This window comes from Quercus lobata, chromosome 5 (genome assembly GCF_001633185.2).
Source record: "Quercus lobata isolate SW786 chromosome 5, ValleyOak3.0 Primary Assembly, whole genome shotgun sequence".
Taxonomy (NCBI): Eukaryota; Viridiplantae; Streptophyta; class Magnoliopsida; order Fagales; family Fagaceae; genus Quercus; species Quercus lobata.
Genome location: NC_044908.1, coordinates 52,743,880 through 52,767,554, shown reverse-complemented (window position 1 = coordinate 52,767,554; position 23,675 = coordinate 52,743,880). Strand labels below are relative to the sequence as shown.

The 23,675-nt window shown below is 29.2% G+C and overlaps 1 protein-coding gene across 1 annotated transcript; it reads right to left on the bottom strand.

The window, feature by feature from the left end:
• Window positions 1–15,128: 15,128 nt before the first annotated feature.
• Window positions 15,129–15,996, bottom strand: LOC115992430. Its single transcript, XM_031116630.1, has one exon. It carries the CDS (start codon window positions 15,803–15,805, stop codon window positions 15,395–15,397), a length of 411 nt encoding a protein of 136 aa, XP_030972490.1. The 5' UTR covers window positions 15,806–15,996; the 3' UTR covers window positions 15,129–15,394.
• Window positions 15,997–23,675: the final 7,679 nt, after the last annotated feature.

Genomic DNA, 23,675 nt, shown 5'->3' with positions numbered 1-23,675 from the left:
AAGGGCTTAGGGACTCCGTACCGTACAAATACATATTGAACAAACCAAAAAGTACCATAGCTTTTGCATATTCACATAACAAGCGTTACAACATTTTTACAAAACATTTATTTTCAGTTGTAGTTGGTCACAAACTCATATTTTATTATTTTATTTTGACTTATAAAAAATTGACACCTCAATAATTGTGAAAATATTGTGAAATTTGTTATGTCAAAAAAAGCACAAATTGACTGGAAAAAAAAAGGCAAAAAAAGAAAAAGAAAAGGGAAGGCACTGTAGCTATAGTGACAATTAAACAAACCAAAGAATCACTATAGCTATTGTAGATTTGTGCATTCGTGCTTTTTATATATACTACACGTGCCTCTTGAGAGAGAAAATTAAGGTAGAATTTTCATTTGAAGAAGTATGAAACTATATACATAAAAAATATATGTCATACAAAACTAATCTCATTTGTATAATAATTTTGATACCTATTTGCTAAAGGCGATATTCACTAATTGAAAACTTCTAAGAATTGTAACGAATATCATCATCTTCTAATAATAAGCAATTGAGTTTTGCTAAAACTTTGTCATAATATTTAAATTTTCGTAATGAATAATGTAATATGCTACAATTGAAACTCTTCATCAAATATCTTCAACCATACACAATGAAAATTTTATCATTCATACTTTCTTCTTTATCATTCTACATGAGTCTAAGTGCAATCTTTAACTTAATTAGTTTTTAATGAACACCCATTTTAGGCAAGAAAAGAAAATACAAAAGACATGTGTCATCGAGTTTTCCATTACATTAATTATAAATTTTGAAGATTTAAACCTAGAAAATCGATATTCTCTAAGTAACAAATAAAAAACCTTATATTACCATTCCAACTTTCTAAGCATTAATACCAACTAAAACTTAAAATACGTGAATAAAATCTTTGGAAAATTAAAATTTAGTGGGAATATTTTAGACATTACACAATAACATATTTTAAGAATCATAAGTTTTCATTTGGGTTTAAATGAGAGAATATGACATATTTGCTCTTTTCCAAAATATTAAAGGGGAAATTACTTGATTTTAAAGTTTAAGGAGGAATCGTGAACTACCCCAAACATAAAAAGAAGAAAATTGTTTTAATCCTAAGTTTTAGTTTTAGTTTTTAGTTTTTAGTTTTTTTTTTTAGTTTTTTTTTTTTTTTTTTTTTGTGTGTAAAAATATGTGTTTTTACTTAAAATGGTGAATAAAGAAAAAAAAAAATCAACCCAAGAAAATTGTATGTGAAATAGTGAATTTTGGTTCAACAAAAATTAACTGATAAAAAAAATTCTAAAAACACAAAGAATGACACAATATTTTCATAATACCTTTATAATTTTGTTATATTTTACTTTGATTTGTAAAGAATTGACACCTTAAGATTTGTGAAAATATTGTGATGACAACAAGATGTCTTAACATTTTCACAAAAGAAATGTTATGTCCATAATATTTTCATTACAAATCATAAGTAGTTGGTTATGACAGGTTGTTATTGGTGGGCAAAAAAATAATTTTATTTGTAATTTTAAATTAGAATAATAATTTACCACCTAAGATTTGTTATGAAAATATATTGTGAAAAATGTTGTGGATGTAGCACTTTTTTTTTTACAATACTTTTATTTTTAGTTGTGGTTAATTCCAATATGATATTTTATTATTTTATTTTGATATATAAAGAATTAACACCTCAATAATTGTGAAAATATTGTTGCAATTTGTTGTGTTAATATTTTATTATTATTATATAAGCAAGTTCAACATATGATATTACCACAAAAATAGAAGGAGAAGAAGGAAAGTGTAATAGTGGAGATAGAACAACTCTTAAAAATCAAAACACTCTATCACTATCACCACATATAAATATTTAAGAAAGGAAAAACTGAAATGAGCAAGAAAACTGGTATGAATGGTGATATGTTTAAAAGAATAATTAAAAAAAAAAAAAAAAAAAAGGCCAACTCTTGTGAAACGGTGAGTTTGTGCTTGCCAAAGGCCAAAAATACTGTAGAAATGTTTCTATTCTATATCAAATTTTGTTTTGTTAAATTGTGACTTTTTTCTTTTTCAAAACAAATCACACTGTTTTGGCTTATAAAAAAGACAAAAACTTGACTAAACCAAACCAAAGCATTGTAGATACAGTGATAGGTAAAAAAGTGATATTAGTGATACTAATAGGTCAAGATAAAAACATAAAAAAACTTATTAGCTTAATTGCTTTGAAAAATTTGTAAATCTTTTTGTGTACGTGACAGTGCTCTATTTTGATTTGGTCACAAACTGTGTCAATTGTCAACAACACGTGAATCTTTGATTTTGTAATTTGACTTCGTATCTAAAAACTAGTGTGGGTGGCACGTGCTACCTCTTGAGTGAGAAAATTAAGGTAGAATTTTTATTTGAAAAAGTATGAAATTATATACATAAAAATGGTATGTCATACAAAGTTAATCTCATTCGTATAAGAATTTTGATACCTATTTGCTAAAGGCAATATTTACTCATTAAAAACTTCTAAGAATGATAACGAATATCATTATCTTCCAACAATAAGCAATTGAGTTTTGCTAAAACTTTGTCACAATATTTAAATTCTCGTAATGAATGATGTCATATGATACAATTGAAAATCTTCATCAAATACCTCCAACCATACACAATGAAAATTTTGTCATTCATACTTTCTTTTTTATCATTCTACATGAGTCTAGGTGCAATCTTTAGGTTAATTAATTTTTAATGAACTCCCATTTTAGGCAAGAAAAGAAGAAAAAAAAAAGGCATGTGTCATTGAATTTTCCATTAGATAAATTATAAATTTTTAAGATTCAAACCTAGAAAATCGATGGTCTCTAAGTAGCAAATAAAAAACCTTGTATTAACATTTCAACTTTCTATGCATTACTACCATCTAAAACTCAAAATACATGAAAATTTTTTTTGGGATGTTAAAATTTAGTTGGAGTATTTTAGACATTATACAATGGAATATTTTAAGAATCATAAGCTTTTATTTGGGTTTAATTGAGAGAATATGACATATTTGCTCTTTTCCAAAATATTAAGGAGGAAATTACTTGATTTTAAAGTTTAAGGGGGAATTGGTGAACTACCCCAAACATAAAAAGATGAAAAGTGTTTTAATCCTAAGTTTTTGTTTTTTGTGTGTGTGTGTGTGTAAAACTTTGTGTTTTTACTTAAAAATGGTGCATAAAGGAAAAAAAAAAAAAAAAAAAAAAAAAAAAAAAAAAAAAAAAAAAAAAAATTCAACCCAATAAAACTGTATGTGAAATAGTAAATTTTGGTTCAACAAAAATTGACTAATAAAAAAAAATTCTAGAAACACAAAGAATGACACAACATTTTCATAATACCTTTATAACTTTGTTATATTTTACTTTGACTTGTAAAGAATTGACACATTAGCAGTTGTGAAAATATTGTGACAACAATAAGATGTCTTAACATTTTCACAAAAGAAATGCTTTGTCCTCAACATTTTCATTACAAATCATAAGTAGTAGGTTATTATGGGTTGTTATTGGTAGGTAAAAAAGTAATTTCATTGTTAAGTTTAAATTAGAATAACAATTTACCACTTAAGATTTATTATGAAAATATTGTGAAAAATGTTGTAGATGTAGCACTTTTTTTTTTTTTACAATAGCTTTATTTTTAGTTGTGATTAGTTCCAGTATGATATTTTATTGTTTTATTTTGACATATAAAGAATTAACAACTCAATAATTGTGAAAATATTGTGGCAATTTGTTGTGTTAATATTTTATTATTATTATATAAGCAAGTTCAACTGATGATATTACCACCCAAAAAAAAAAAAAAAGGAGAAGAAGGCAAGTGTAACAATGGAGATTGAACAACCCTTAAACCAAAACACTATCACTATCACCGCATATAAATATTTAAAAAATGAAAAACTGAAATGAGCAAGAAAACTGGTATGAATGGTGATACGTTAAAAAAAAAAAAAAAGAAGGCTAGCTCTGGTGAAACGGTGAGTTTATGCTCATCAAAGGCCAAAAATACTATAGAAATGTCTCTACTCCATATCAAGTTTTGTTTTGTTAAATTGTGACTTTTTGCTTTTTTTTAACAAACCACACTGTTTTGGCTTATTAAAAAAAAGACAAAAACTTAACTAAACCAAACTAAAGCACGTAGATATAGGCATTGACACTTTTTATACAGCTAATAGAGATAGAAGAAATGGCAGAAACAAAATTGTGATTTTGATTGTGGCTAAACACACTTTTTTTTTTTTTGGACTAGAAGTACACAGTACACACATACTCTATTAAGTTCATATATTTGTGTGTAGAGGGGATGAAGCTTGAAAGGCTCAGTCAGTATTATACATTCGTTGAATTGGGCTTAATAGTCAGGTTTAAAGTCTCAACTACAACAGCCACACGGCCCAAAAAAAAAAAAAAAATAGCAGAAAAAGTCTTAATAGGTATCATATTCAAACTCTCTTTCTTCCCTCCCAGTCCAACTATCCAAGGGAGTCTTGCAACCTTACTAGACCCATCAGCTCTTTTTTCTTCTGAGTTCTTTTCATAGCGTTACAAAATATCACAACATTTTCTTAATACGAATAGGCAGTCGGCAACCCACTATATATCAAAATAAATAAATAAATTCACAACATTTTCTTATAGGCAGTCGTCACCCCACCATATATTAAAATAAAATAAAATAATTTCTCAACACGTTAAGGCAGTCATAAACCCACATGGATCAAAACAAAATAAAAATTTTAAATGTTGTGAGATTTTTTTATGTTTCTAAATTTTCTCTTATATTTTTTAAGTCACTTCTATGATATTATGATTAAAAATTATGCCTTCTAAATTCTAATTGGATACCCGTCTTATAACGTGGACTTTAGCGGATTATTTAGTTAGAAAATTGTTTCACCAATCATGTAGCCTGAAGTGGGAAAATAAAAGATGATCTCATCAATCAATTTGTCAGATTTGGGAGCATGCCTGATTTATCCATTCCTTTTTTCTTTTTTAAATGGGATATCCGTTCTTATATATACTACAATCTCAAAGGATTAGGTAACTAATTATATGCCACAAAACAAGTCTGCAATTGTCATTACAGTCATAAACTCATGATTAAATATATATATATAGCAAACAAGATGATTTGATCAATCAAAAGAAAAAAATTTAAAAAATAAGCAGATGAAGAAAAAAGAGCGACAATTACATCAGTTAATTTATCGGATATGTACGATTCACTACAATTTTCTTTGAAAATTTGAATGTTTTTGCCTAATATTATACTATGATCAAAAGATAAGATGATCATCAAATGTAGGCCACAAAAACAAGATTGAAAGGTTTTTAACTCAAAATTTATAGTAGTTAAATATAGCTATGAAGATGTCAAAATCAAGGACCTAACACATAAAGACAATTTTTAACACTTCCTATCTAGTGTGCACTCCAATCATATCAAGTAGCTCAACCCATGGGAAATTCTTGCTAATTGCAACACGTAACATAACATGCTCTCTTTCTATTTGTGTGTTTTTGTTTGTTTAATGTCACTTTTTTTTATTTGGCTAAAATTTGTTTTTTCTCTTTTAACTTGGTTTACCATGATTAGCAAAAGTTTTCCTACTTTTGGTTGATCAACTTTAAAAAGTCAAGAATACACCAAATTGGATAAGATTAGGATAATGCCAGAGAATTATTCTTTTTTTTCTTTAGGATTAAAAAAGTACATCAAAGAGAAACTACTTATGGCTTCTAAATGGTATTTAATCACTAAATGGATTTGCTTTCTTTCCTTTTTTTTTTTTTTTTTTTTTTTTTTCCCACATAAGTAAGGAAATGGCAACTATGATTGTATGAATATGCTACATTTGCTGGATCTGCCAAAAAGAAAGAAAGAGAAGGTACAAATGGAGAGGGGAAAAAATTGGTGCACCTTGCTAAACAGAATTCGAACTTAAAACCAAAGGTCCATTTGATTGGGGGATGGAAAAGTGGGAGGAGATTGAAAAATGGAAGGATAGAGAATATTTTAGTTCTCCCTTAAGTCTTTTGGTTGGAGGAGTGGAAAAATAGAGTAATGGAAAACTTTTTTATATAGTTGAAAAGAAAAATGAGAGGATAAAAAATGTAAATTATATAAATTTACTCTTATGTCCCTAGTAGATAATTTTTTTTTAATATAAAAAAATCTTATTATTAGGTTAAAAAAATCCAAAATTGAGATAAAAAGAATAAAGCCAAACGTGTGAGTTAAAATGGAAAAATAAAAAAAGAAAAAAGAAAAAGAAAATATAAAAATATATGAGAGAGGACTGGCGGTAGATGAGGAATTAGAAAATTAGAAAATGTTTGGAGAATAGGTCAAAATGACATCTTTTTAAAATACCAGTAATAGAGACCAAAAAAGAAAAAAAAAAAAGAAAAAAAAAGAAGAAAAAAAAGAAAGAAGATAGAACGTACAATTATATGTGAATTGGGCTAATTGTGATCTACATCCAACATAAAATATGATAGGCAAATCTTTTGTTTTATTATTATTATTTTTTTTTGAAAGGTTGTTTTATTATTATTTTTCTCTTAGTTTTCTATATAAGAAATTATGAATATACTATACTACTAATAGAGTTATAAATAAATGCCGTACCAGACTATACATGAAAAGCGTGAAACAATGTGGTCCACAAAGATTATGAAATTATTTCCCATAATTTTTTTTTTTTTTTTTAGAGAGTTTCAACCTATGGCGTCCGTTCCTGATGATTGCTCTTTGTCATCAGACCAAGATACCAATCAGTTTTTGGTGTAGGTGAGAATTGAACCCCAAATATCTTATTCAACCATCAGAGACTTTACCAGTTAAGCTAACTGGAACCCACTACTTCCTATGAATTTCTAGACAGTATTTAATCACAGATAATAATGTAACCAATTTTCCTAGTCTTCTCTAACCATAGAATTCTTTTGGAGAACCTTTTATAATGATTCATTTATCTTCATGTCCTACCTCATATTGGTGTGTAACACCGAATTAATTTCAATTTTCAAAACACCTATTCAAACTATCAACTAACTTTTTGATAATTAGATAGTCAAAATAGATGGTTTTTTTTTTTGACAAACGAGAGCATCAAACCTCTTATTAGAGTATTTAACTATTCTCTTAAGTGTATGCAATTCTCTTGTCCCACGTAAACCAAGTTATTACATAAATGAATTTCTTGAAGGTGGGCACAAAATATTGGTAAAATGTTTTAAAGTCATAATAATAAAGGGATTGTTTGAGCTATAACCTACAATTTCGTGGCACTACTAACTACCTAGTAAGCAATAAAGTGTCTTATAGCAAGATTAGTAAATGGCAAACTGAAGTTATTATAGAAATGAATTTTTTGAAGGTGGCCACAAAACATTGGTAAAATGTTTTAAAGTCATAATAATAAAGGGATTGTTTGAGCTATAACCTACAATTTCTTGGCACTACCAGCTACCTAGTAAGCAGTAAAGTGTCTTTCAGCAAGATTAGTAAATGGAAAACTGAAGTTATTACAGAAATGAATTTCTTGAAGGTGGCCACAAAACACTAGTAAAATGTTTTAAAGTCATAATAATAAAGGGATTGTTTGAGCTATAACCTACAATTTCTTGGCACCACTAGCTACCTAGTAATTAGTAAAGTGTCTTATAGCAAGATTAGTAAATGGCAAACTGAAGTTATTACAGAAATGAATTTCTTGAAGGTGGCCACAAAATACTGGTAAAATGCTTTAAAGTCATAATAATAAAGGGATTGTTTGAGCTATAACCTATGATTTCTTGGCACTACCAGCTACCTAGTAAGTAGTAAAGTGTCTTACAACAAGATTAGTAAATGACAAACTGAATTTTACAACTTCGATGGGGGATTAAAGAAAACAAGGAACTTATAGATGTCCAATGCTAGTTCCTACCCCCCAACAACCACACAATTGGGTCAAAAAGATTACAAAAATTTCTTGAATTTTGGTTGGATTTGATTAAGTCAGCCAAAACCAAAACGATAAGATCTAGCTAGCTATTTGACTTGCTCGTTTTTTTTTTTTTTTTTTTTTCATATATTCTCAAAATCCAATTCTTTTTTTGATATTTAATTAATCAATAGTTGTTGTCTTCTCCAACTTTGGAAGATAAAGGCACATGGCTAACCCTAACAAAAACCCACAATATATCTTTTATAGCAAAGCAAAGACGACACCTAGCTAACTACAAGAGAAAATTTATATTTACAAAATGAGTTTTGAGACTTTTTTTTTTTTTTGTTTACGATTTTTGAGGAGCTCCATGGCTGTGTTATGTTCCACGTAGTAGTTGGTTTAAACTTATAATTATAAATCAATAATTAGCTGAAAATGTCAGGTTGTTTTCTAAACAGTTTTATAATTAATTGATTGTGATTGAACACGTGGGAAGTGACGTTAAGCATGCAACCTCGAGTTTGACATGTGGCCTCGGTGTCAATGACTCAATAGGATTCTGTTTCCATTCGTATCCCACATTTTCTGACATTGTCCTAATAAATCATTACTTCATTGTTCTAAGTTATCGACCTAAAATAACACAATAGTATTAAAATAAAATGAAACAATAATTTATAAGATCACTCTTTCTTCTTATTCATTTGAGCCTTTGTTCTTGTTTTCTGGGACTTGATTTTTTTATTATATAGTTTTGTGAAATTATGAATCTGTTCCAATAAGAGTGTTTAATGTTTTTATTCACTTAGTTTTATTAAGAAATAGCAGCCAAATCGGGAATTGAATCACAGCTAAAAAATGCGGTGAAATTAACATCTTCCATTCATACATATAAATTTGTAACATATATTGCACATTTAGCAAAACTATGAGTTCCTGCATATAAAATTGCCTTCACAGCGTACATGAGGAAAACTAATATTTCGTAAGAGAGACTGCAAAAACTTTTGCGTCTGCATCATCAGATCTGACCGAAAAAGGCCACTGAAATGGCCTATATATGTCTCTATTCTCATAGCCAATCTGATATAAATCATGTAACATACGTCCAGAATGGAGCCAGAACTTTTAAGTTAGGGGGGCGCTTTTACTGTTGGCTGTGTATAGTAATTTCAATCTCTAATTCTGCTACTTAGCTGCTAAGATTATTTTTTTTTTTTTTTATTTTTGTAGATAAGAACAAAATTATTTTTGTTTAGAATTTTTTTAAAGGGCATGGTTATTTATTTTGAATAAAATTAGTTAATTGAGCTTAATTTTGTTTTTAGTTTTACTGGTAATTTTTGTTGTTAAGCTTTTTTTTTTTTTTTTGGCTTGTATACATATTTTTAGATTTTAGATCTATACATTTTTTTTATAGTCACTAAAATAAGGAAAATACTAGAGCTGCAAGTTTTTTTTTATAAATTACTTAAGTAATAAGTGGTTACTGGTAAGTAAAAAAATAATGTAAATGGTCTGCTCATATGCGAATCAATAAAATTTGCAATAAAAAAAGTTTGTAAAAATGTTACAAAAAAGTTTATGAATATAATATTACTTTAAAAAGAATTAATGATATTATTAAATAGAAATAAAATGTAATTTTATAGAACAAAATTACTAAAATAAATACATACATATATATATATATAATAATATTTTTTTAAAAAAAAAATTTTAGGGGGGCCATTTCCCCTAGTCCAAGGTAGTTCCGCCCCTGCACACGTCTCTGCACGTGAATTTGTGGGTTCGGCCAGTTCAAGTTGATCATAGAACTCAAATGGGCAATCATACTTCTTAAAAAGTAGACTCACATCATATGGTCATCGATCACAAATCCCACTTGACAATTGATATTTATTATCGGACATTTGATTTAACGAGACAGCGCGGGAAAACGACAATGATGAACAATAGCAGCAACAATGATAGGAAAACAACAAAAGCACCGACAGCCATTGTGCACAATATCTGCACAAGTTGGTTACCAAGTTACGACTTATTTTGTTCCTCAAAAAAAAAAAAAAAAAAAAGTTACGGCTTATTTATCTAATATTCTAAAAGTATTTATTAATAAATTACTTTAAGAAGAGATGGGTTCAAGTTACATATAATGTAATTTCGTAAAAGTTACACTTTTTGTAAATCATTGATTACTATTAGATCTAAGGTTCAAATAACACTCATAATAGTGTCATTATTACTCCCTATAAATTAGTGATTTAAGTATTAACTCTTTTTATTAAAGGAAGAAAAAAAAAAAAAGGCCACAGAATTAACTCTTTTTTTTTTTTTTTTTCCCCTTCTATATCATCATCTTCTAAGTTTGAATTTTGACTTTTATTTTGAAAAGACTAACGAAGAATTTTGATTTTACCGTTGTTTTTAATTTTTCATCCAAACATCTAGAATGCGATGAATTGACTTCAACAATTTTGCTTATTATATACTAAAACAGTAATAGTTTTCTTGTATCAATTAAGCCATGATATCCCGAATTGTATTTATTTGTGTGTGGATTTGGATTATGACAACGTTGTAAGGTGTTTTATACTTGTATTAGCTATTAAGTTGATTTGGTATGTATAAACGATAACAAATCATATCCAGATTATATCCCAAAAGTACATGTCACAATTAGTGGTTCCCTGTGCTTTTGGGATATAACCTAGATATGACTTGTACGTTCCTAAAGTTGTGATAAAAACATACATTAAATCAAACTCTAGAAGGCAAAAAGTTTTCTGGAACATTGCTAAGGGAAAAATAATGGTATGTATAAACGATAACAAGTCATATATATATGTTGTGGGTTTTTATTTTTTTATTTTTTTCCTTTAATAAGAAGAGTTATTGCCTAAATCACTAATTTCTAGAAAATAATAATGACACTATTATAAGTGTTTTTTGACCCTTAGATCTAATTGTAATCAATGATTCACAAAAAGTGTAACTCTTGTGAAGTTACACCAGGTGTAACTTGAATCCATCTCTTTTAAGAAATTTGTTATGAGAAAAGAAAAAAAAATTAATATTTTTGACAGTCTTTTCAATTTCTCATAAAAGTGATATAAAAACTTTTCTTAAATGATTTATTAACCATTGCCTTAAAGACACTAGTTCAATATACTACAAATTGAATCTTACAAATTTACTTATCACCAATCATAAAAAATAATTCAAAATCTCAATTATTAAGTTGTAAAACAACATCAATCATGTTCTTGTCACATTAATTTATTTTTTGTAATAAAATTTATATTAATTTTAGTATTTTTCAACTAGTAATTATATTTTGTTTGTATGAAGTTCTAAAGATTTAAATGATAAGAGGATTGATTTAAAAGGCTGTTCACTCTCTACAAACAATTTGTGAATCCATTATTCAATAAATAAATGGTGAAATCAATTAAAATAAACAATAATTTTTGAGATAATTGCAGAACTGCAAAGCATCAAGTTTTAAATGGTAGGTAAAAATGTGATGATAGTAATAAGTTTAAGTGAGAACCAACTGGAAAAACTTATCAACTCAATTATTGTGAAATTCATTGAAAATTGTTGTTTTTAGTATTACTATAAAAGGATTATATAACACAATCTAAAGTGGCAGGAATAATTAAGTGAATCCACTGGTTTATTTGAATTGAGGAATAAATTATTTTTTTAAGAGAAAATGGAGGAATAATTAAGTGAATCCACTAGTTTCATGAAGATAAATTATAACTTACGATATATTTATTTTGACCCACATGAATATTAGCATTGCTAATTTACCAAGAGCCTAATAGCTAATCAATTGACACATTTTGGTGTTGCCAAATAAGACATTCATAATTAATTCAAATCTTCCTTTTTTATGGCAACTATCAAATTATCACAAAATGATTATTTTCATTTGACTGAAGTACTTTATACAGAGTACGTCAAAATAATGAGCATAATGTCAATGGCTTGAATCATTATTCCATGGCATATTAAGATGCAGCAAACCAAGATTTACAAGATAAGTAGGGCATTTCAAAGTGGGGAGTAAGACTAAGAATAGTAAAAAGAAATAAGGACTTAAATTTACTTGCATATCTTTTTTTTTTTTTCTTTTTTTTTTTTTTTTTTGCGTTTTGGGGGGTCAAATCATGAGGAAAAAAAAAAAAAAAAAACCCTTTCTTCAGTCAAGAATGAGAAGTATTCTATTATTCAAAATTAAATTAACATATGAAAAATAAAATAGCATTGGTTTAATGTTAAATATAATAAATAATGAAAAAGATATAGAATAGTTGTTTCTTAATTCATCCCAACTCAACCATCTACCAAAAGGAAACTCTACATTCTTTCAAATCAAGATTATAATTTATGATTAATTTTTTACTAAATTTCATAACAATTTCTCTTCAAGGCTATGCTCGCTAGGGCTTAGCTTTATATCTGGTTTGGCATTGCATTTTTTTTAAAGGCTATGCTCCAATGAACCAATATCAATTTCATTAATTTTAAAATTTTTCAAAATTTTGGTTGAGCATTTTCAAAAATCAAGATATCAACACCAGGGGTTTGCAATGCTCCATGAGAGAGAGAGAGAGAGCAAAAACAATTTTCAATTGTTGTGTTGATTTAGAAATTTATAACTTGAGATTTTGGGGAAGAACAATAAGGATTTGTTTATCATGTTCATCCCAATAAAATGATAAAAAGAAAAAAAATTTAAGTAATTTAATATTTATAAGTTATCTAATTATATGTAATAAGTAAATCCATGTGTCAAGATTTAATTGGGTTAGCTAGCACATGTGGTAGGTTTAAATGTCACTTAACAAACCCATTAGCAAGAAATAAATGGAGGGATTATGTGTCATTCAATACAACCCCTAACGTTAGGGAAGTAGATCAAAATTTTGAAAATTATAAGACAAAAAAAAAAAAAAACCCAAAATTTTAGGGGTAGTGTGAATAACTTTATTAGTTTCAATTTCATAGTAAAATACTGAAAATGGACTATGCGATAGTGAAAAATGCTTTCACACTCAAACATTTGCGAGTTGCACAATTTGCCAAATATATATACTATCAAATTAATGATATATAGGACATTGTTATCATTTGTATTATTCCATTGACGCTAATGCACACTCTCAAAATTGAAATAATGCTACCCTATATACCGGCCAAAATGGACATTTGCCCATTTCGCTCAAAACAAGTAGCAAAATGCTCCTATTTTGAAGCTCAATTTTTAAAAAATTGAGTTCTAATGAAAAACTTGATTTAATGAAAATTGAATTACTTGCAAAATGTTACATGGAACTTGAGTTCCATGTAATTTTCTTTTTTAAAAGTTCTTTATATATAACTCAATTTCCTAAAAATCGATTTTTTCATTGAAACTCGATTTTTAGAGAAAATCGAGTTTCAAATAAGAGCATATGGCTAGATAGTTTCAAAATATGAGTATTTTGCTACTTGTTTTGGGCGAAATGGACAAATACCCCTTTTGGCCCCTATAATATATACCTATAGCTACAGCACCTATCAAGTTCCATACCGGAATCTCGAGGTACTCTAGAGGTTGGAGATCCAAAACTAATTGATTATTGAATATAGACCCTGATTTAAGGGCTAAACTCATTTTTTATACTTTTTTTTCTTTGGCAATTAAGATGTAGATGCAGTCCTAAATAAACAAAATTGAACTATGTTATTCGTTTTTAGGTTCCCAAAATTCTGGTGTCACAGTGTCATGTAGTTTTTAGATACCCAAATTAAGATCCAAAAAATTATTATTATTTTTCGTACCCTTATTCTTTAATCATTACAATGTGGCTACATATTGTACTTCTTGTCGTAAATAAATAAAAATTAATCTTTGTTAATCAACTTTGGGTCCCCAAATTCCGGTGTTCTCTAGTGGTTAGATGACCCATAGATCCCAAACTAATTGATTATTTATTGACTCAGATACAAGGATTAAAGTCCAAACTTCTACCTTCTTCTTAATTTGGTCACAAATTAACAAATAAAATCTAATAACTTCAAATCTATTTTAACTATGGAAAAGCACGTGTCTAAATATTCAAGAGGTAATGATAATGGATTGCCTCAGCAATAAGAAATATAAGTATGCACTAACTTTTAGAATTGTTAAATTGACAAATTTTAATTGGTGTACAATGAAAATACGTCAGTGATGATTCTATATAAAAATGATATTACAGATCATTACAATATTATCTTAATATTTTGAAGAAAAAAAATTGTTGGATATATAATAGTTTTGTCGCTTCAAAGTTTGTCTCACCTGTAAAACATAACATCCAAGTGAAATTTATTTGAAGGAACATCAACTCAATTTTGAAGCTTTTTAGGAAATATGATTTGTTCTAGATCTAATTCGGTAATTATTTTATGGTTTTTTAAGGTTGTTCATACTTTTGCCAATATTTTTCTGGTTTTGCTTTTAAAACACATCCCCAACTATTATCTGAAGCATATGCTTCAAGTATAAATTGATTTCATTTTTTAAAACACATCCCCAATTATTAGTCTTATTAAAACAAATTCTTTTTCTTTCTTAATTTTGTCCAAAATAGGATTTCTTTTTTAGATTCAGAAAAAAAAAAAAAGTACCAATAGCCCATCACTAGATTACGAGAAGGAAAACACTGTATTATTAACAATGGTGTACAATGTGAGAAAATAGGCAATGTACTATTAACAATAAAACAACAATGGTGTACAATGTGAGAAAATAGGCAATGCACTATTAACAATAAAACAACATTATTATTATTTTTTTTTTTTGTCCCACATTGAAATCTCTATCTAACAAGTAACACCCAAACACACACAACACAAATACAGGCTGTTAACGTTGGATTCTGTCCAAGGCTAGACAAAGCTCCAACTGTAAGCTTCAGCTTCTGCATTCACGCACACACAAACATAAATGTATACAAAACCCTACATGACAAAACCATCAATTACAATAACAAAAACCAATCATATAGATATAATAATAAGAAGAAGAAGAAGAATAAACCCATATATATATATATATATATAAATAATTCACTTTCTTATCGCAATTTTTTATTTTTTATTTTCCTTTTTCTATTACAACTAATGAATGAGAATCCCTCCCAAATTACTACAAAAAAAAAAACGAAAAATTACAGACAGTAATAAAGGAAACTATCTTCCTTTCCACATTGAATTCCCTTTCATTTTTTCTAACAAATTAAGCAGCCGTGGCCATGGTTTTAATTTTACATACCATGGTCATAGACTATATAACATATATATATGTGTATATAGTTGGTCTGGTCATGTTTCCAAAAACCCAGTCATCCTAAGAATTGAATTCCGAACTTTGCTTAAATCTCTTCCCTTGAGTGTCCTCCCGTTACCGGTGCAAACGGAGAAGGCCATTTTTCCTTCTACTCGACGCCCCGTGATCACATGGGGCGGCACCATTTCTTCGCCTTCTCGTTCTTCATCTTCAAAGCTATTGTTATCCCCGTGGTGGAATATGCTACCCGGGATATTCACCGGGAGCGAAATCGCCATTTTTTTATTGTAGTCCTTGGAGGAGTTCTTGTTACGTGACACGCGCGAGTTATGATGATTCATTTCTTGATAATCAAAGCAAGTGTTGTTGTTGTTGTGGTGGTGGACATGGTGGTGATCCGGGAAGATAACATCGGATTCTTGAAGCTCTTTAAGATCTTTGGCCATAGGAGAAAGTGAAGGAATTGAGAAATAACACAATGAATATGAATATGAAAGAATGAATGAATGAATGAACGAGAGAAAATTGGGTTAATGGAACAGTGAAGGAATGCAAACGAGGTTGGGGATTTTATAAGAGAATATGTTGTGTAAATCGTAGTGAGTACACTTTCGATTAATTGTTTTTGTGTTGTGAGATGGCGTCACCATATACAAAGCGTTGAGTGCGGTCCCCGCTTTCTCTCTTTATATATATGAATATGAATAAAAATTTAGTGTATTGGTTTCGTATTTTTATGGAGTATTATTTATGATGTTTGTGCTTCTTGTGTGTTTCTCTCTCTTACTTAGTCGGCTGCCTAATACAGCTCCTTTTCTTACGGCTCACGGATCTGTTTTAATTTTTGTGTTGTTTTTAATTTCCTTTTTTTTATGGGCTAGTAGTAGCTTGTGTGGCTAAATGCATTGACTTGACAAAATTGGCTCACCTATTAATTGAGGTTGTGGTATTGTGTTTGAAACGCAAGTGTATCTGTACTGTACATGCATGGTTTTTACTCCTTTATTTACTCACTCCTATGAGAATTTAATGCATGTATTTGATCTTCAAAATGGCTCTTCCAAGCATTAGTTAGAGACATCTAGCAGTATGATTCTGCAGAGATTTCAAATATGTTCAGCCGTAGAAGAAAAATGTTGTGTGTTTGTATACATCATGGCATCATTTCTATTGATTTCATAAGTCTGATACTTGTGGAAACATGTGTTGGAAAAGTGGGATAGTATTTTCATGGGGAAGAAATACTTTCTAAGCTATGTTGATAAAATGTTGTCACTTTGTGTAAATTTTGTAGAAATGGTTTGGTTTATTTTGGGTGCTAAATATAACTTTGAAATGTCATTGCATGGGACAGAGAGCAAAGATGCCATATTGGTGTCATCATTTTGTTATTAGTGATAAGAGGTGTTATCATCATGCTTGTCATCAAATTGCTAGTTGCTATAATATCAGCCTTTTAATGAAGATTCTTCTTCTTCTTCATTTTTTCTTTTTTAATGTTTACAGCATTAAATAATTTTCAAGCAATTCATGCATTACCTTATGAAAGAAATAAAAAATAAATAAAGAAATAAAGGCAGTAAAAGTGTTAGACGTATTCTTACAATGTAATGCGTGATGAATTGGGAAGATAAATCTTCTAATCAAGATTAATAAATGCCTCCTCCCACCAAGTCAATTACATGTTCAAATTTGTCTACTGATTAGAAGCTTTGACAAATGAGAAAGCTAAGGCCAAGGGAAACAAATAAGTTTACAGAAATAATCAACCTAGAAATACTATTTTGGTAGTAAGTTAAATATTTCAACAAAAGAAATTTTACATCTATAATATTTTTATAACAAATTATAGGTAGTAAATTATGGTTCTAATTTGAACTTGCTATTAAAATAACTTTTTTATTTACTAATAATAACTCGTAATAACCTACTACTCAAGATTTGTCATTAAAATATTGTAAAAATTTTGTGTACATAGTATTTCTTTTTCGACAATAGTATTCTAACTCTAAGTCCCTTAAAAAAATGATGGTCTAAGACTACTAGTATTTTTTTTTTTTTTGAGGAACGACTACTGGTATAGTTTGATGATTCGAGCATCAAACACTAAGCTTAAAAAATATATATATATATATATTAATAAATATTATAAAAGTACTGATTTAGGAAATATTTAAAAAAAAAATTTATGAAAAAATAAAAAAGTAACTACTTTTATTATTATTATATATTTTTATATTTCATACGGTATGAAATTTTTTTTTAATTAAATGTAAATAACCATTTTCATCGTTTGGTGTATATAGCCAAAAGTGTCATAGCATGTTTCATATTTAAAAAAAAAAGTCTCATATATAATATATGTACCCAACATATATTAAAAATTGGTATTAAATACAGTATATGGTTGTGATTTAATCCAAACAATTACAAATTGTAGTGTAAAAGTAAACTGTAAAGACTTTTGGTGTATAAAGCCGAAAGTGTCATAGCATGTTTCATATTAAAAAAAAGCAGAAGAAAAAAAGTCTCATATATAATATATGTACCCAACATATATTAAAAATTGGCATTAAATACAGTATATAGTTGTGATTTAATCCAAACAATTACAAATTGTAGTGTAAAGGTAAAGACTTTTTGTGGATTAAAGGGTATTCAAGGTCAATAGGTTATACTACCAGTGTTGTTGCTGAATGGTGGGCTTTAAGGGATGGTCTTACTTTAACTATCCAGTTAGGATGCCACATTTGGAGGTTGAATTAGATGCCAAGGTGATTGTGGAGCTTTTGAAGTCTAACAATACTCCTAATAGAAACTATTCTCCTCTTTTGCATGATTGCAGGATGTTGTTAGACCAACTGCACGTTTTTAGAGAGGCCAACATGTGTGCAGATCTTCTGGCTAGATGGGGCTGTTGTATGCAAGATGATTTTGTCATTTTTGATCAGCCTCCTACTGTAGAATTTCTTCCTATTTTGTATGCAGATATGTATGGTGTGTCATGTTGTAGGCTGACAAGCCCATCTTTTGTGTCTGTAAACAGTTAGTTGATTATAATATAACCCTTTTAACCAAAAAAAAAAAGAAAAAAAGAAAAAGAAAAAAGTAAAGACTTTTATACCCGAAAAGACAGAAATAATATTGGTAGGACTTTTTATATGGAGAGTGAGCTAGGCAGTAGGCTGAGAAGGACCTCTCAAGCCTAGCTAGCCAATAATTTGCTCACCGTCACCGCTGTAATACTGTAGATTAGTCATCTCTCTCTCTCATCACTGTTCACTAATGTAAATGATTGGGTATAGACGTAGGTGCAAAGCTAATAAGTATACTGAGCCTCGATCGGCGCATCAGACGGCTTCAAATAAGCGTCGTAGAGCTAGTAGCAGTGGGACCCCAGTTTTCCGATAAATACGGGGAGTCCACCTAACATTATCCACTACCAAATGACCAAAACCCAAATCAATTTTTTTCTTTAAAAAAAAAAAAGACAACCTTGGCTCGTCCAAGCCACGAGAGAGGGACCTCCGGAGAATGATTCTGTATACGACAAACCACATGATGCCCGACACGTGGGTGATATGACATCATGACTTAACCCCACGAACACAAAGCCAACGACACAGACAGACAGAGAGAGAAAGAGAGGTCCAATCCAATCACTCATCATCAAACTCTTTTAAAAACTTGTGATGAAAACCCAAAAAACAAAAACCAAATTATTCTACAAACTACAAAGGAATCTCAATTATTCTGCTTTGATGCCACGCGTTGTCGCCGTTGTTTTCGTGTAAAAGTCTTATTTCTGTGTGGTACTCGTATGAGTGACTCAGGGCCAGGGGTTCTCTCTCTCTCCTTTTATTTTTATATATTTAAAATTATATAATACTATTATTATTTTTTTGAATTATTATTCATTTGGTGAAGCAATGTTCACAAAAGTCTTCTCACAAATGGGATAATTCCCTTTTTTTTTTGTTTTACGTTGTTTAGGAAGCAAACAAACACATTTATGTCCGTTCTAGAGAGAGAGAAAGTGTTGTTTTCGGACAAATTATTGGAATAAAAAAGAAGAAGAAGAAGAAGACGTTTACAGCTCTGGATTTTATATTTTCAATTACCAGAGGTCTGTGTTAATACATTGGCCGAGTAATCTTACCGATAACAATTAATTTATAATAGGTAATATTATCTTTTGTGATTAAAATATTATTACGTTTATTTAGATCAAACATTGAAAATTGTTACTGGTTAAATCAATTAGTAAAATCTTTTATTGTTGAATAAAATATTTAAAAATTAAATCTCGCTTACATTAAAAATTAATTGGTGTTGTGGATTCTAGTTAGCTCAACTGGTAAAGTCTTTGATGGTTGAATAGGATATTTAGGGTTCAATTTCTCGCCTACATAAAAAACCGATTGGTATCTTGATCTGATGATAAAGAGTACAATTATAAAAAAACAGACGTCATAAGTTGAAACCCTATAACTAAATAAAAACTTTTGGTGTTTTGACCTAAGGAAAAAGATTGAGAAATCATTATTAAGCCAATGTCATAGGTTAAAATACTATTCCATCTATTAAAAAAAAATTGCTACTAAAACAAATTTTAGAGTTCTCCCCCTGCCATAAAAAAACTCATAACATTTTCACAACAAACTGAATTATTAACCCATTGCTATAGATTAAAATAAAATAAAAAGTTAAAATTAGTTAGGTCAATACATTTATGTCCATTCTAGAATCAAGAAAGAGAAAGAGTTGTGAAAAAAAATTGTAAAAAATTATAAATGTTAAAATGACACATCAGCTTTTGGATAAGTTTTAAGTTAAAAAATTGTTTGTGCGTATAAAAAAGAAACAGGTTTAAATTTAATTTTCTTCCTGTGCATTAATTATGTACTATAATACTGTTCTTTTCTTGGTCCAAATTTATTTGTTAGATTATATGGTAGGAAATTGGTTGAATTGACCCTCAAGGTACTTTGAAGTTTTCCCTCAAAAGAAAAAAGGTACCTCGAGGTACTTTGAAGTTTTCCTTTGAAGTTTTCCCTCAAAAGAAAAAAGGTACCTCAAGGTACTTTGAAGTTTTCCTTTGAAGTTTTCCCTCAAAAGAAAAAAGGTACCTCAAGGTACTTTGAAGTTTTCCCTCAAAAGAAAAAAGGTACTTTGAAGTTTGAATAGTTACTATATAAAAAAAGTCTTCTAAAAGGAAGTACTAAAAAATTAAAAGGTTCTTTGAATAGTGAGTTTTTCAAATGACTGAAATTAATGTTGAAGTCAAAATTGTTTGTGTGCACTTCTGGTTTAGAACAGGTAGTGTAATCGATGGATTGAAAAATGAAAAACATGAGAAGTTAACAAAAACTGAAAATTCAAAACCTAGAGGAATAGTATAGTAATCAACCCTTGTCTCCACAGTCCACATTATTATGTCTGGAATATTTTTTTTGTTATTATTATTATTATTATTATTTTTAAATCATCATGGCTGGCATTCAAGACCCATTATTGGAAATGATTACCAAGACTCCTTAATATAAAAGAGTTATTCTAACTATGAATTTAAATTAGAACCGGTAACTCTTTCAAAAAAATTATAACTAGTAATAATATGTTATTTAAAAATTATTATGAAAGTGTTGTGAAAATATCATAAATGTAATATTTTTCTCTATATATATAAATCCGTCCAATTCACTAACTTAGAAATAGTTCAAAAATAAAAAAAATAAAAAAAGAAGGAAAAACGAAAAAGATTTTTCTTCTTCTTTATGGTTAAGAAAAATAAAAAAGGATAAGGAAGACGATCTAGAGAGAAAGAAAAAACTAAAAAACCGTAGAGAAAGAATGAAAGATACGTCACACGTATAGAGAGGGATGAAGGGTGAGGTGGCCCAACAAAATACCTACACATATGAATTGATAAAGGCTTGCCTTAAGTGGGAACTTGAAGAAGCTAAACTCTTTTCAGTGAAAATGACTGGCTGTAAATCTCAATGTTGACAAAAGATATTTGGGAGGAGTACTCTTCCAGCTTTAATTTCCTTCGCATGTTCTATTAGATATTTGTTTGAGGGAAACGTATGCTCTTAGTTATTAGTTAATAATATGTTTAAAGAAAATTTTTGTTGAAAAAGAAAAAAAAAAATTAATGTTTTGATAATTTTTTATTTATTTTTCTCATAAAAGTTGTATCAAAATTTTTTAAAAATTGATTATTAACGAGAAAATTATTGTGTACTTCCGGAATACCATAAATGCGTACTTTCTTTTCTTACATAAATAGTGAGTCTCACTAATTAAATTCATGGTGAAACTCACTATTCATGTGAAAAGGGGGAGTACACATTTATAGTACTTTGGGAGTACCTAATAATTTTTCTTGTTAATTAATGCCTTAAGAGTACTCGTTAGCATAACCTTTTGTTTTATATCGACAAAAGATTTGCACAATATTTTCACTACAAATTTCAATGTTATAAGTTGGTAGGTTGTTCTCATAAATAAAAAAAGTAATTTTAATAAGAGATCTAGGGTTCAATCTCCGCCTATACCAAAAATTGATTAGTGTCTTGATCTGATGATAAAGAGCTATTATCATGAGCGGATGCCATAGGTTGAAACTATCAAAAAAAAAAATTAAAAATTATTTGTCAAAGGCCTTATAGTTAAATTGGCATCTCCCCAAATACAAAGTACTTGGGGTCTAAGGGAAAATGGTTCAAACTATTGAATTAGTAGCATGTTGTAATTATTTCTAAAAAAAATAAAAACTATTTAAAAAAAAAAAGTAAATAAAAACCCGTAACATCCTAACAGATCAGACTTGTTGCGAAAATATAGACGGAACTTCTACTTTCTTTTTCTTCAATAAATTGATAATGACTTCAACCTTATCTGTGACTGTGGCTATACTCACGTACTATTGGCCATATGTAATTTTTTTTTGTTTGGTTGTTTGTTTTTTTTGTCATGGTTTTCGATATTCGATGAATACTCACATGACGTACGTTGAATACAGGTTCGAACCTGGACTCAATTTGTGGTTGAATTTGTATGTAATTAATATTTAGTGGGTTTTCCTAAATTTTCACAAATCCTTGTTTAATCTACTAATCTATATTCTTAGATTGTTAACCAGAGAAGTTGGGGCTCTAGGGAGGCCAAATCCTGCAGTTAACGTTATTCTTTTTTCTTTTTTAGAATTTTTGTTAGTAGTGAGAATGTATATCAAGATTTTCCATGGTTTCATCATCAATTTTCGGTGTAGTTGATTTTCATTTTATCTAATGTATGATTGTGCTGGTGCATGTTATAAGTTGGTTATCAAATGTCAAAAATCAGTTTGTGTTGAGACTGATGCAAACACTAAACGGCAAGATGGCTTAAACAACAATCAAGATCATAAGCAGAAGAAGCAAACGACACACTACAAGTATGATGGATTAGCACGTGTGAAGGAAAGAAGGAAAGTCAGTTAGAAGCTCCAGTTGTCATGTTCTTATTGGTGTAGTCATAGTGGCAGTTATGCTATTAGAGTAGTTAGTTTTGGCGCCATTTTTCTTCTCTTATTCTTTATACATGTATTTATATTGATTAGCTTGTAAATTAACATTACTTGATTATTGAATTGAATCAATTGAGAAGTTTTCTTTCACTCTCTAGAAACTTCCTTTCTTTACATGGTATCAGAGCATGTTGCTTTTGCTTAAGCTACGTTTTCCCCTTTTTTTTCTACTTTCAATCCCTAGATTCTGGATTTCAAGTTCTTGAAGCTTCTTTAATGGCTTCCATGATTGATTCTTCACAATCTATCCCTGCTCCCACAACTAACCCTTCATAGTCTGTGTCTTCTTTAAGCACAGCAATGGCAGACAAGTATGCCAACAATCCTTATTTTCTTCCAACAAATGAAAATCCAGGCTTTGTTCTCACTTCACAGCCTTTGACTGGCCCTGAAAACTGCATGAGTTGGGCTAGATCAGTGTTTCTGGCTTTAAGTTCCAGAAACAAATTTGGTTTCATTAATGGTTCAATCACAGAACCAGATCCTAATTCTCCATTGTTCAATTCTTGGAGTCATTGCAACACCACAGTGCTTTCATGGCTAACCAATTCTCTTAGCATGGAACTCAAAGCAAGTGTGATGTACATCAATAATGCAAGGGATCTGTGGATTGATCTTAAGGATAGGCTTTCACAGGGTAATACTCCAAGATTGTTTAAGCTTGAGAAGGAGATTTCTCATCTTTCACAAGGTTCACTCTTGGTGAGTTCTTATTTCACCAAGTTCAAAACATTGTTAGATGA